This window comes from Lactuca saligna, chromosome 6 (genome assembly GCF_052625555.1).
Source record: "Lactuca saligna cultivar CGN05327 chromosome 6, ASM5262555v1, whole genome shotgun sequence".
Taxonomy (NCBI): domain Eukaryota; kingdom Viridiplantae; phylum Streptophyta; class Magnoliopsida; order Asterales; family Asteraceae; genus Lactuca; species Lactuca saligna.
This window is the reverse complement of record NC_136422.1, coordinates 153,951,477-153,965,701: the sequence shown is the minus strand read 5'-3', so window position 1 is coordinate 153,965,701 and position 14,225 is coordinate 153,951,477. Positions and strand designations below refer to the sequence as shown.

Sequence of the window (14,225 nt, the reverse complement as noted above, 5' to 3'; positions counted from 1 at the left end):
GCCGACTCGGCGAGTCATTGAGATTTTTATTTTATTTTGATTGGGTTTTTAGCTTTGAGTTTAGGTTTTGGTTTTGATTTGTTTGATTTCATGATTGATTTTGATTTGATGCAAGTGGTGACCCGTGGTTGTTAGTAGTAGCTGGTGATGACAACACTGTGGTGGTGGTTAGGTCATTGAATAAGAAAGATGAGATGATGATGTTAGATAAGGTTGTTGTTTTGATAATTGAAGTAGTAACTAAAAATATTAATAAAATTGTAAAAAGTAAATATATTAAGATATGTTAGGTATAAACTTAAAGAAAAACTGAATAATAAGTACGAGTTAAAAAAATTAAGATCAAACAAACAAATTATCCAAAACCTCAGGGTGTAATTTGCCAAAGTTTTAACCTCCTTTTGTTGGGGTCTTTTTGACTTTTAGACATATCTGTGGACCCAATTTATGTATTGTTTAGAAGAAAACCACGCATCAGTGGCGCTTTATGGTTTCTTGTTTTCGTTAAACGGTGGTTTTAACTTGTCAACGTCTTGATCGATGGAAACCCGGCAAATCAAAACCTGGTGGTCGGTTTACAGTTTTGGTATATTCACTCCCTCGACCTATAAATACACAAATTTTCAGATTATTCCTTCATATCAAGCAATTAGCAAACTTAATTCTCTGTTTCAGCGATCAGATAACAAGAAGATTAAATGTCGAGCACTAACCAGGTGATTCGATGCAAAGGTAAGCATTTCATTTTTCTTTTGTGATTTCCCTATCAAGAAGAAAAAGTTTGGTACGGTGCTTGATGATGAGTGTAAATGTGACAGCGGCGGTAGCATGGGAAGCCGGAAAGCCACTAGTGATTGAAGAAGTGGAGGTGGCGCCACCCGAAAAAATGGAAGTTCGAATCAAAATCCTGTTCACCTCCCTGTGCCACACCGATGTTTACTTTTGGGAAGCCAAGGTAACCAATCTACTGGCCCTTTTACTTAAATCTCTGTCAAAAACTCAAATCCTGAATCTTCGTTTCCTTCCTATGAACTTTTCAGGGTCAGAATCCCGTGTTTCCCCGAATTTTAGGACATGAAGCTGGAGGGTAAGTTTTATTCTTGTATTAAATAGAAAAGGGTTTGTAATCGGATAAAAAATCTGATCAATTTAAGTGACGTGAACAGGGTCGTGGAGAGTGTTGGGGAAGGAGTGACTGATCTTCAGCCCGGAGATCATGTTCTCCCTGTTTTCACCGGAGAATGCAAAGAATGTGCTCACTGTAAGTCGGAAGAGAGCAACATGTGTGACCTTTTGAGAATCAACACCGATAGAGGAGTCATGATTCACGATCAAAAATCTCGATTTTCCATAAACGGAAAACCCATTTTCCATTTCGTCGGAACTTCAACTTTCAGTGAATACACAGTCGTTCATGTCGGCTGTCTTGCCAAAATCAACCCTCTTGCTCCTCTTGACAAAGTCTGTGTCCTCAGTTGTGGGATCTCAACAGGTAGAAAAACAAATTATAATCAACATTCTCCGATTACAATTCTAATGGGTATTTTCTTAACCTAAATAATCTTCGTGTCTTCAGGTCTTGGTGCTACTCTTAACGTTGCAAAACCTAAAAAAGGCTCATCAGTCGCCATTTTTGGATTAGGAGCTGTGGGGCTTGCTGTGAGTTTTATGGAACTTTTAACTTTCTCAAAAAAGGCTCATTCATGGCCAAAAAATAAAAAGCTAATGATTCTTGTTTGTGATCAGGCTGCTGAAGGTGCAAGAATTTCAGGGGCTTCAAGGATCATTGGAGTTGATCTCAATGCCAACAGATTTGAGCTTGGTAAGATTTTGCTGCATGAAATTGTAAATAAAAACTAGACATATGATATGATTGATGAATCTAATGTAAATTTTTTTGGCTTCAACAGCAAAGAAATTTGGGGTGACAGAGTTTGTGAACCCAAAAGATCACACGAAACCAGTACAAGAAGTGATTGCAGAGATGACAAATGGAGGAGTTGACAGGAGTGTTGAATGCACGGGTCATATTGATGCTATGATATCTGCCTTCGAATGTGTTCATGATGTATGAATTTAATCAATTCATCTCTCACTCATATAATGAATTAATGATTCATGTTTAATTACACAATAACAAACATTGAAAATTTTACAGGGTTGGGGTGTTGCTGTTCTTGTGGGTGTTCCACATAAAGATGCTGTTTTCAAGACAAGTCCATTGAATCTGTTGAACGAAAGGACTCTGAAGGGAACCTTTTTTGGAAACTATAAACCTCGATCAGATATTCCTTCTGTGGTTGAAAAGTATATGAATAAGGTAACCCGTTTTATAGCTTCAAAGTTGAATTATAATAGAATGATGAATTGAAATCTAACTAGTGTTTGGTTGATATGATTTTGTGCAGGAACTTGAGTTGGAGAAGTTCATAACACATGAAGTGCCTTTTTCTGAGATCAATAAGGCTTTTGATTTGATGCTTAAAGGTGAAGGTCTTCGATGTATAATTCGGATGGGAGAATAAATGGAAGGGAAAGTTTTTCAGAATGTTGTATTGTGGTTCATAACATATGACGAGTCTTCTTTGATCTTATTATAGATAACACATCGAGTGCCTTCTTTAATCTTATTATGTATGAATGTATTGGTAATGAAATCCCAATTTTCTCATCATACTGCAGTAGATAGCTTTTTTGTTTTAAAGTTTAATCCTCTTACCGATTTAATAGAACTTGGATGTTAAACGGTTCATGATACGATACTATGCAGACCTTGAACATTTAGCATTCATGTATATCATAGATTCTGCAAAATCGAACATGCAACTCACCTTGGTTTGATGTTTTATTGTCACCTTAAGCTCCATATGTATATAATTACGATTTCTACGCTTTCCCATCTAATATTTTAGTATATGATCACCTCTCTTAATGTAACATCGTGGATTGGATAAGAATAGTAACTATAAATTTCGGTAAATAAATATAAATTAGAATCTAAATAAACATTCATCAAAGTAACAAGTGTATCTTAAAGTCATTATATATTAACACAACTAAGATTGTATAACAACCACTTAGACGTACTAGATGTTTACTTTGGACACAATAATGTCATTGTGTCTACCTCGAGTGCAGTTCAATTGCCCACTTTTTATCTATCAAGGGTATTGTGGTAATGTTGATTTACAAGAACGATGTTATAAGGACGATTAAAAGCGAAGGTGTCGGTTAGAAATTGTCAGGATCGCTATTCATTATCGTATCCCAAGAGTCGATAGATGATGAGAGTAATCGTAGTCTACCCTTGACGAGTGTTAGTTGTTGTGTAAGTAGGTAGTAATAACCAGAAGCTATGGTTGATGGTATGTGAAATACTATTGGTTAAGAATCCTCGGAGGCATTGAATAACAACTTTATGTTGTGGCGAACATCAATTTTATTTTGTGGTGCATATTAGTTTTATCATGTGACGTGAGTGGATGATTCATAGTTTATTACACTGAGTCGACTCCATGAGTCGACTCCATGAGTCATGTACATACCGTCGTGGAATCGTGGAATAGGAGGGTAAGGTAAGGTACGTGTGTGTTAAATTTTGGAATTCGAGTAAGGTATTATCAAGAGGTTGATATCCTATCTAAAATAGAAAACATATGTGATTCTCAAAAAGGTTGTTTGATAGCTATGAATGGTAATGATGTTGTTTGGATGGCAATATTTCGTTGTTCTGTATTCTCAAAAAGGTTATTTGATTGTTGTTGACTGAGTTTAATGTTGACTAAGTTAGAACTTCTGACTGAGTACATATCCCATTGAAACTATGTTGTTTGATTATATCTTTCAGTGACTGTGGTGAATAATGAAAAAAGACCATATTACCCTTATGTTGTATATTGTGTTGGATAAAATAATGAGTAAATTACTAAAATCGTCATTATGATTTAGTTAAAATTACGTGTTTTGTCCTTAACTTTAACGTCCCAAAAATCTAAGGTAAAATTTTCATTTTTAAAACAATAATTCATATAACAAATTGTTCTCAAAACCATTCATGATAAAAATAACATTTAATCAAGAGAGTAAAAATTAGCAATGCGGAATAAAATCTAGGGAATGTTGTGCAGTCACATCGGACCCTTCCCTTTCGAACCGGAAGTACCTGAAACTATAAACATAAACCGTAAGCACAAAGCTTAATGAGTTCCCCCAAAATACCACATATCATACATATCAATGGGCCTAGCTCGCACATTGGGTTGAACCCATAATAATGGGTCTAGCTCATCCTACTCATTGGGCCCAACCCAACATACAAATAGGCCTAGCCCGTTACACAATGAGCGTAGCCCATGCTAGAATAATGGGCCCAACCCTCTCATGAAATTGGGCCCAAACCTACATGCATGCCCTTGGGCCCAACCCATCACACAAATGCAAGAGTCATAAAGACTGATACCGAGTTCCTCACACTGAACACATCCAAATTACGCTTATTCAATAATTAGGACAGTTTCCCGCAATTCTAGCTCCAATTCATATCTCCCCATTACAATGGGTAAAATACTATTTTACCCTTCCTATAGTTGGCCCAACAAAGCAAGGCCCAAAGCCAAAATGACTCAAGGCCCAAAAAACTGCCCAAAGTCTATCCAGGTATGTACGCCCTTTTTTTGCTCTCAGACCATCTCTATGGTTCTATTTTGTTACGGATTTAGTCCTTAAAAGAAGTACAATGACACTAATACCCTTATATATTTATTTTTTATTTTTTTCATTATTCATTTATCATTTTTTACAAAAGAAAAAAAGGACCGACCGTCCCTTTCCCATTTCTCTTCTAGCAACCTAGAACATCACTACCTACCTCATCGATCACTTGCACCACCGCACACCCATCACAATCCTCATCAGAAAATGAATAACCAAAGCTAAATTTTGCATAAATCAAATGAAACACAAAACTAAAATCGGAAACCATGACCGCAACCATGCAACACCATTACTTAACCTGTTTAAAACCCCCCATTGCAACCCTGCAAAACACCGCCACCATCCAAACCATTGCTACACTCATTGGAAAATTGATACCGGAAATCAAAATGAAAAGCAAAATCATGAACCCTAAATGAAAAGCAAAATTCATAAACCATATAAATTAAAACCCTTGTAACCAGAATCAAAATTAATCCACATAACCAAAATTGAAATTGATTTCTTTAGATCAAGACTCCCCGAAACCATAAATAAATTCGATTTCTAGGTGAGATTGATTTTTCTTTCAGGCTAAAGAATATAGAGAGAGAAAGAGGTGTAACGCTTGTTCCTGGTATCAGTTATTTTTCAAGTTTTTAGGGTTTTGCACTGGGACTCGACGAGTAGATATCGATATTGGACGCGGGACTTAGTGTCTGCTCGACAAGTTGCAAGGCCCCAACTCAATGAGTAGATGATGTAAAGGAAAACCCTAATTATCAGGGTTTTGTACCCTATTTAAAGAACTTATGGCTCATTTGTGGCCTTCCTCGTTATCCTTAATGTCCAGAGAGAAACCCTAGTCGTGCTTTAGTGCCTTCTTTAGTGTGTGTGTGTGTGTGTGAGAGAGAGAGAGAGAGAGCTTTAGAGAGTGAATAGTGTGCTCTTTGGAAGGAAACTTGAAGATTAAAGAGATTGAAGTGAGGAGGGGGCTATAGATCTGACATCTACCTTGTGTTAGAAAGCATTTCGAGGTAAAAAGTCTCTGCCTTGACTTATTGTTTCTTAGATGTTCTCTCATGTAAGTTTAGTGCATTTTTAGCCCATTTTGGAACCATTTTCGGAGTTGAGCATGATTTGAAGTTGTGAATTAAAATTTGGACACCTTACACCTCCTTAGGCCTAAAGATCCAAGCTTTATCAAGCTTTGGCCATCCTCCATGCCCTAAACCTTCTATTAACTTAGTTTTAGTGTTTTAGCCTCTTGAGGCCTTGCATGCACGTAAAGTTAGCAACTTTACTTGATATTTCAGTCCTAAGGGATTGGATCTGTAGTTTGGGGCTTTAGATTCGACTGAAAGGGATCAATATGTTAAGACAGGGGAAAACACAACAAGTTTCGCTAGCAACTCGACAAGTTGGATTAGGTTTTCCCGTTTTTGGTATACTGAGTGAACTCGGCAAGTAGGTTATGTTTTTCCCCGGTTTTCTGAACAACTGAAGGAACTCGTCGAGTTGCTAGATGCACTCGACGAGTTGGGTCAACATGGACTGTTGACCTTAACTGTTGATTTTGACTTTGACCATGAGTTTACTAGGGTTGACCATTCAGTATCTTAGGCCTTTTTGGTATTGGGTCTTCTCGAGTTATGCCCATTGATGGATTATGGACATTATAGTTTTGGGATTATTTTTTGGTTTGGGTTTTAATTTTGGATCATACTAGGCTAGGGGTAGAATGGTCATTTTACCCCATGTATAGATTGAGGGTTGCCAATTGGGTATAGTGATTAGAAGTGACGGCTCAGGAAGCTGGCGGGGCAGCAACTAACGATTTCACTCGGGAAAATTTTGTATTCGAGGTGAGTCTTCTCATCATACCAATAGGTCTAAGGCACCAAGGCCAGCACATTTTATGATATGTGGATTGTTAATTGATTATGCATAATATTGGTATGACTCTTGCATGGAAGACCCCGAGGGGGGGGGAGGGGGGTCCCGTGGTAGTAGATTGAGACCATGTGGGGGTTCCCATGGCATTAGTGTAAGACCTCATAAGGTTTCTATGGATTCCTAGTATATTCGCATGTTTAGCTTGCATGATCTGTCATGGTAGTAAAGACCATGTTTAGCTTGCATCCCTATACGTTGTAAGCATGGCTTTTGTGGTTATGTAGCTTATATAGCTAATATGGATTATGTAATTATGTGGATTGTGTGGGGGTATGCTCTGGGGAAATCACTAAGATTCGTGCTTATTATTTTGTTTATGATTTCAGGTATCATCGGTTTGGAAAGGAAAGGCCCAGTTGGATCGTAGTGCACACACCCGTGTTTTCTGCAATATGAGATTTTGGGATGAACTCTGATAAATGTTTTTAAATTAGCAATGTTTGGAATGTTTGGATTAAATGGTATCGGTGTTTTGATTATAATGAAAATGAAGTTTTTACCCTAAAGTTTTGGGTCGCTACAAGTTGGTATCAGAGCCTTGGTTTGAGGGATTTAGACATACTCTTCAGTGTGTTTGAAATCAAACTGAGGATCTGTAAAATTTTCAAAAGAAAAATGTTCTCGAGAAAAGAAACTTGCTAAGATAAGAAAAGGTTGTGGTGCTTACAATCCGCCAAGCTCAAGTAAGTTTTCCCAGAATACATGTATATGTTATTTGTGATGACTTTATTTATGAATCAGAGAATCGAAAGCTAGTTAGGGGTAGGAGAGATGCTTTTATATGTTGTATGAGCTGGTAGAATGGCATGCTAATGCTGAGTAGTCAGCGATAGATTGGCCTGATATGTGATGCTTGTAGCCTTGGAGATACTGGATGCCATGCTAGAATGAGAATGACTATTGGTATTGGTAACTGCTAATTTTATGCTTTAAAATGTAACACCTATTCCAGTCCAAAAAGAAACCCTAGCTGCATTTTGGTGCTTCCTTAAGTATGTGTGAGCCTTGGAGGGTGGAACTTGTGCTTTTGAGAAGGAAACTTGAAGGTTGAGGAGATTGAAGAAAGGAGAAGGCTTTGGATCCAGCATCTACTTGTTGTTAGCATCCATTTAGAGGCGGTTGAGTTGGATCAGTGTGTGGGATATATCTAATCTTAGCTTGTCAGTTCAACATTCGAGAGGCGAGTCTCCTCACCATACCAATGAATCTAAGGCACCAAGGCCAACCCATTTTATGATATGTTGTATACTAGTTGTAGTAAAGATATGTGGTATGATAGTTAGCTATATTCTAATTGGTATGCTAATGATTATATGATACTTGCAGGGAAGACCATGGGGGCCCATCATAATTGGACAAGACCATGTGGTGGAGCCCATGACTTAATAGTTAAACACCATGTGGGGAGCCCATGCAATTCGAATGAAAGACCATGCGTGAGAGCCCATGGCTTGTTGTTTAAAGACCATGGGGGAGCCCATGGCACTTTGGTATAAGACCATGTATGGGGAGCCCATGACATCCTTATATGTTTGTATGTATGGCTTATGTGATATATGTAGCTTCTATAGCTAATATGATATGTGTTATGTGGATTGTGTGTGGGGTATGCCCTGGGGAACTCACTAAGCATTAGCTTATAGTTTGTGGATTTGTTTTAGGTACATCCGAGCCTAAGGGCAAAGGCAAAGCTTGATGGCGCGGCGTGCACTCTCTCTCAAATGTTTTTATGGGACACTCTCATGATTTGGAATAAAATTGTAATTGATATGAATTTTGAAATTGTATTTAGGATTTCATGGTTTGTGGAAAGTATTTTGGTTAATAAAAATTAAAATTTTCTATTGAAAAATGGGTCGTTACATAAAAATTGTATACGGTTAGGATCTTACAGCCTTAGAATAATTGATTAGGCCTTATTTCCTATTCCTTGTCTGGTTGTGATACTAGGGTAGAGTCTATTATTAGATAATCTATTAGATCCTGTTCTGTGTATAATTTGCATGCATAAGGCAGCCGGCAGTAGGGTCGATGTGGATAGCATGAGTTGGGTTATGTGGGCTAAATATTCTATGATAGTTTGTGGATTAGAGTGCCTCTGCACGAATGCTGCTTGCTTTGTGCTTTGTGGAACTCTTAAATGATGGGAGTAAGCTACTAAGTAAATATGATGATATTTAGGAGGTGGATGGCTGGCATTATGAGGAGTTCTTTAGCAGCTGATGGCAGGGCGAGGTTGGGAACCTAGGAAAGCCTAGGATATGCTCCAGTGATTTTAGTGAGGCGGTTTGGTGAGGTTGGGAACCTAGGAGGTGCTTCGGTGGATACTAGGTTGCTTCTTAGTAGACATTTAGTGTATTAGTGGAGTAGGTGACTTAGAGGATTCAAGAGGATTGATGAGGAAAGTATGGATATGTGTGGAAGGTAGTATTGGGCCCGTACTGCTGAAAGCACATGATTCATACTCGAATCGGTAAGAGCCGTGGAGAATCTGAGAAGCTTATGGGAAGGAGAATTCTTGGTTATGCTTTGATCGTAGGAATAATTGCTTCGCATAACGAGGATAAGTACGTGTGGGAAGGACCAGGGTTTGGTCCTGGATCCATTGGTGAGCCAGTTAGTAGAGGGACTGCCAAGGTTTTTGAGTTCACCTTGGATCTTTTGTATAAGGCGGAACAGATTGATTGTGCGTTCTATGGCACTTTTGGGATTGGAGACTATGTCTCGGGGATAGTTTATAGCCTGATTTTGAGCAGTGGTTGCTCTATTTATTGCATTTCAGCCATTGACAATTGAACTGGTGAGTGTGTCAGGGTGCCAGACCCATGATAATATGAATCCCAGAGCTCGAGGGCGGGAGATTAATTTGGAGCACCTCGAGAAGAGAGGATCAGTTTAGGTACATTTAGTGGAGGGTCCCGGATGGAGACCCATGACTTCTGAACGGAGTCTGAGGGGCTGACAGGACTGAAGCCCGTTCAGTACGTGCGGGGAACTGTACATTGGAGTTTATCGTTCCGGGGGATTGGGCTGCTACAAGTGTGGCAAGGTTGGTCATGTCAGTAGGAATTGTCCACATGGGGAAGCTCGTTATGTTTTCACTATGATCAGGTGGGCTGCAATAAGGTCGATTTTCAAATGATCAGGTCAGGAGGGGGTGCGCCTACTATGACTATTGTGAGGATCACTGACAGACGAGAAGGTGGGGCAGGAGACCCAACAGAGACGGGCCACATGTCGCAGTATCAGACGGCGGAGATCAGAACTTTAGCAGGCGAGGGTACAAGGTATGTACATTTTTGCTTTCTTACTAGCTTTACTTGTATTTTGTTGTTGTTATCTTGCATTAGTGTGAGTAAGCATATTGTTGGGGTGTTATCTCTGTTTGTGGTTGAGATATATATTCAAGAGGAGTTATATGCCACCTGCATACCATGAATCTTTGGCGAAGTAGTACGAGGTCGTCTCCTTTTCCATGCAAATTTCACAGTGTTTGAATGCCATCTTGGGTATAGTTGGGGTTGGTTCAAGGGCTTGTATGAGGGAATTATGACTAGGACTTAGTAGCCTTAGTAATTGTGCTTGTAAAGGTTTTTAGGGTTGTCGAAGGAAGTGAGAGTTGTTGCTGAATTTTTGATTGGAGCATCCGACCTTTGGACTTCGAGATCTGAGTGTGATATCAGTTTGAGCATCTGGAGTGATTGGCATTGTTGGGATTCTAGAAGTGTTAGCTGGTTTCGGGAATTGTGTTGTTACTATTTTTGGTAGGCATCGGTCGTCAACAGATTCATCATTGGAAGAAAAGAAGGATTGGGAATCCTTCAATTTTCATATGCCAAGCAGACTTAGTTGAGTCTAAGTGGGGGAGGACCGTTCGGATATCCAGGACAGAAACGAGTGTGAAACTAGGATGCATTTTACATCCTCATCGGGGGAAGGAAAGTGGCCTTAGGGGCTGACTGAATATAGGATGTTGCGGGATAAGAGTTCGGGAAACTCCCCAACATTTGGATTGCGTCTTCTTGACGTCAGATAGCAGACTTTTGGGAAGGGGACCAGGTTGGGTTCCAGTCAGTAATTGAGGTTAGTTTTGGAGGATAGACTGTGTGGGTGCTCAACCTTGAGAAAGTGTTGTATGACTACGGGGGAGTCGTAGCATTCACTAATGGTCAGTTAGGGAGAACGTATTGTAAGACTACGGAGGAGCCACTTCACTCACTAATGGTTAGTTAGGGTGAAAGTGTTGCAAGACTATGGGGGAGCCGTACCATTTAATAATGGTCAGTTAGGGTAAAGGTGTTGTAAGACTACGGGGGAGCCGTAGCATTCACTAACGGCCAGTTAAGGAGAAAGTGTTGTAAGACTACGGGGGAGCCGTAACACTCACTTATGGTCAGTTAGGGTGAAAGTGTTGTAAGACTGTGGGGGAGTCGTAGCATTCACTAATGGTCAGTTAGGGCAAAAGTGTTGTAAGACTATGGGGGAGCCGTAACATTCACTAGAATTCATATAGTGTGAGAAGTGTTGTAAGACTACGGGAGAGCCATAGCATTCCATAGAAGCCGAATAGCATGGGAAGTGTTGTAAGACTGTAGGATAACCGTGTCATTCTTAGATTCTTTTGGAAGATTTAGGCTAGGGTAGGCCAGTTCGAAAGGTTATGGGAAAGCCACAGATTAATTAGAATCAAGACAGAAGACGATTGTTTGATTAGTTATCTGTGGGCGAGCCTAGATGGTTATAGGAATTTGGGATGGGACAAGTAAAGACTGTTGAGTCAAGGGTTTGGGTCTTGAGTTGCAGGATCATGTGGATAATTTGTACACGACGTGGTAGGGCTACAGTTGGGTAGTCCTAATCTTGAACTCTTGGGAACCTGGTGGTTGGACCAGGTGCGAGACTGGTAGCCTTGAGGATCGGCTAAGGCTATATATTTATCGGTCAAATAAGGGATGTCGAAAGTAATGGTGTATTATGCAAATGCAGATTCGTGGAACTCGGGGTAGGAGCGGAGTATCACTTCTCTTTAAGAAAGATCCCGAAATGGAATTCGCGCATGTTCAATAGAGGATTTCGTTTCAGTGAGATGAGATTTGGGAGTATCTATATGCCAAGGGAAACAGTTGCGAGGTCCAAGGGTAATGGGTCCACTTAGTTGATGGAAACCTAAGTTATTGTGACGTGTCCTGATTTAGTCTTAGCCATGAAAGAGCCACATCGTACTTGAAGTGAAGAAAAGATAGGGCGATGGAGACCAGGGGCGATGTAAGATTACATTGGTTCTAGTAGCCGTCACTTTTCATATTAGATTCTGTGGTGACAAGTTGTCAGGCTATTATTGTTGGATGTATCAGAAGGATTGATGGAACCATGAGTAGCGGTATAGCTAGGGCATTTATTGCTAGATGAGGTCTCTTTCGGAGGTCGCACGGGGCAAGTGTGAGGTTGCTAGTCGACTCAGCAACTAGGAAGGAATCTGGTATTCCGAATGAAGGCGTTCGGCATTCGGTTATGGTAAGTGAATTCATTCAGTTGGTAACACCGAGATAATCAGGATTGGAGAGAGTCTGGTGTGGTTGGGTCCTATTGCCTTTTGGAAAGGCCATTAAATGATCAAGGTGACGGTTATAAATTTCCAATCTTAGTTACTTTAGGAAAATGTGAATAAGGTGTTAACCCATGAAATTACACTTTACACTTTGTTTAAGTCATTAGTGGAGCGTGTGTGGTTAACCGACACACTAACCTGGACTTAACAAGGTAGGCGAAGGGTGGCTAAAGGTTTATCATAGGTCGGTGGAGCGTTTGTGGTTAACCGGCACATTGATTGAGTGATAAACATTAAGGGTACCAAGTAATTTGCATGGTTACTTCACACCTTGCTTTGTGATCCTCCGCATCCCAGTCACAAAACCTGAAGGGCACACTCAAGACTGAAACATGCCATTGAAAAGTTCAATGAATCTCAACGAATCTAGGAGTTTCAAAACCAATTAAAGCCTAATAATTTATTTCCTTTTTCATGGTGGAAATTGGTGAATAGTCATTCACCTACCTTCAAATATTTTATAGCTTGGATTACGACATTCCTCTTCTAAGTTATAAAATATTGTGTTGGGTCTTAGCCTTAATATTACATTTGGGTGTCTTATTAAGGACTATTTTTATATCTAATCTAAACTTGTCTTTCTTCTTTTCAGATGTCTTCCAACAATGATGCTTCTGGCTTAAACCCTACAAGCTCCTTCTCTCTCATGAAACTTTGAGGGAGAGTCATCTTTGATGGATCCAACTTTATGGATTGGATCAGGAACAACATGATGGTCACTCAATATGAGGATAAGGAATATGTCCTCGACAAGGCGCTTAAGGAACTTGAGTTATCTGCTACTCCTGAGGAGATCGCTGAATACTAGGCACATGAGAAAGATTCTACAAAAGTGGCATGTATCATGTTAGCCACAATGACAGCCGAGCTCCAAAAGTCCTATGCATGAGGACTACTATCCTTTTGAGATGCACCAGGATTTGATGGACCGCTACCATCAGAGTGCTCGTCAAGAGCAATTTGAAATCATATCCTCTATGATAACAACTCGGATGAAGGATGGTGAACCCATCACGGGCGACATGCAAAAAATGCAAAGGTATGTGGACTGTTTGCTGAAACTGAATGTGAACTTCCCCGAGAAGTTGCCAATTAACATCTTTTTGCACTCCTTACCTTCGTGTTATGATCAATTCCGTATGACATACCTCATGAACAAGGAGGAAGTTACACTCAACAAACTTCAAGGACTCTTGAAGACCGCATAAATTGGTCTTAAGAGTAAATCGGTTGTTACCACTCCTACTCCAACCGTGGCCCCTGTCTTGGCAATCGGGCAAGGCAAAGGAAAGAAAAGGAAGAGCACTTCGAAGGGTACCAAAGGAAAGTCCCTTGATGGCTCCTCTTCAAGTGGAACCAAGAAAGGTTTCGTTACTCCTTCTGCTAACCCTAAAGAGGCTGAATGCTTCTATTGCCATGAAAAGTCGCACTGGAAGCGAAACTGCCCAAAGTACCAGCAGGATGTGAAGGATGGGAAAGTGAAACCCAACCATGCAGGTATATACACTATATTGTCTAATAATTCACCCCATTTTAATTCTTGGGTCCTTGATGATGGGTTTTGAGCATTCTAACACTTCCTAAGTGTACATGCAACCCTAATAACCTTGGATCTATGTTTGTCTAATTTGTCATGCAAAGTTGAATTCCAAGGTTATATCCTATCTAGCATACATGGGGAACAATTTTAACATAAAGTATAGATAGAATAACTTACCTTGTTGTTGCTTGTGTTCCTTGAAACCTTGTGAGCCTAGCACCTCAAGTGGTGATGCCTCAAATGCTTCACACAACACCAAATGCTCTTGGAAGAACTTATGAGAGAATACACACTCTTCAAAATCGGCCAAGCCCCCTTATTACTTAGTGTATATGTGTAACCGATTTGGGAGGAGATCATATTACTTATATAGTGTTGACACATCTAGGGTTAAACCCTAATGTGTCATGACTCTTCATTTCCATGACC

The 14,225-nt window shown here is 39.8% G+C and overlaps 1 protein-coding gene across 2 annotated transcripts; it reads left to right on the top strand.

The window, feature by feature from the left end:
* Positions 1-553: 553 nt before the first annotated feature.
* LOC145000409 (alcohol dehydrogenase 2-like) lies at positions 554-2,674 on the top strand. Of its 2 annotated transcripts, XM_078959633.1 has the most exons (10): positions 554-586; positions 676-732; positions 819-955; positions 1,041-1,087; positions 1,167-1,492; positions 1,577-1,659; positions 1,747-1,822; positions 1,911-2,068; positions 2,159-2,320; positions 2,409-2,674. In XM_078959633.1, the coding sequence occupies exons 2-10, from the start codon at positions 699-701 to the stop codon at positions 2,523-2,525; spliced, it is 1,140 nt and encodes a 379-aa protein (XP_078815759.1). In that variant the 5' UTR covers positions 554-586; positions 676-698; the 3' UTR covers positions 2,526-2,674. The 2 variants fall into 2 exon arrangements, with proteins under 2 accessions (XP_078815759.1, XP_078815758.1); XM_078959632.1 differs by lacking the exon at positions 554-586 and having other exon boundaries at positions 594-732.
* Positions 2,675-14,225: the final 11,551 nt, after the last annotated feature.

What these genes read in the sequence shown, in the direction of transcription:
- LOC145000409 (XM_078959633.1), top strand. Translation starts at nt 699, where the DNA reads ATGTCGAGCACTAACCAGGTGATTCGATGCAAAG. An exon ending in CAGTTGTGGGATCTCAACAG is followed by an intron (nt 1,493 to 1,576) that starts GTAGAAAAACAA and finishes TCGTGTCTTCAG; the next exon opens with GTCTTGGTGCTACTCTTAAC. An exon ending in TGCCAACAGATTTGAGCTTG is followed by an intron (nt 1,823 to 1,910) that starts GTAAGATTTTGC and finishes TGGCTTCAACAG; the next exon opens with CAAAGAAATTTGGGGTGACA.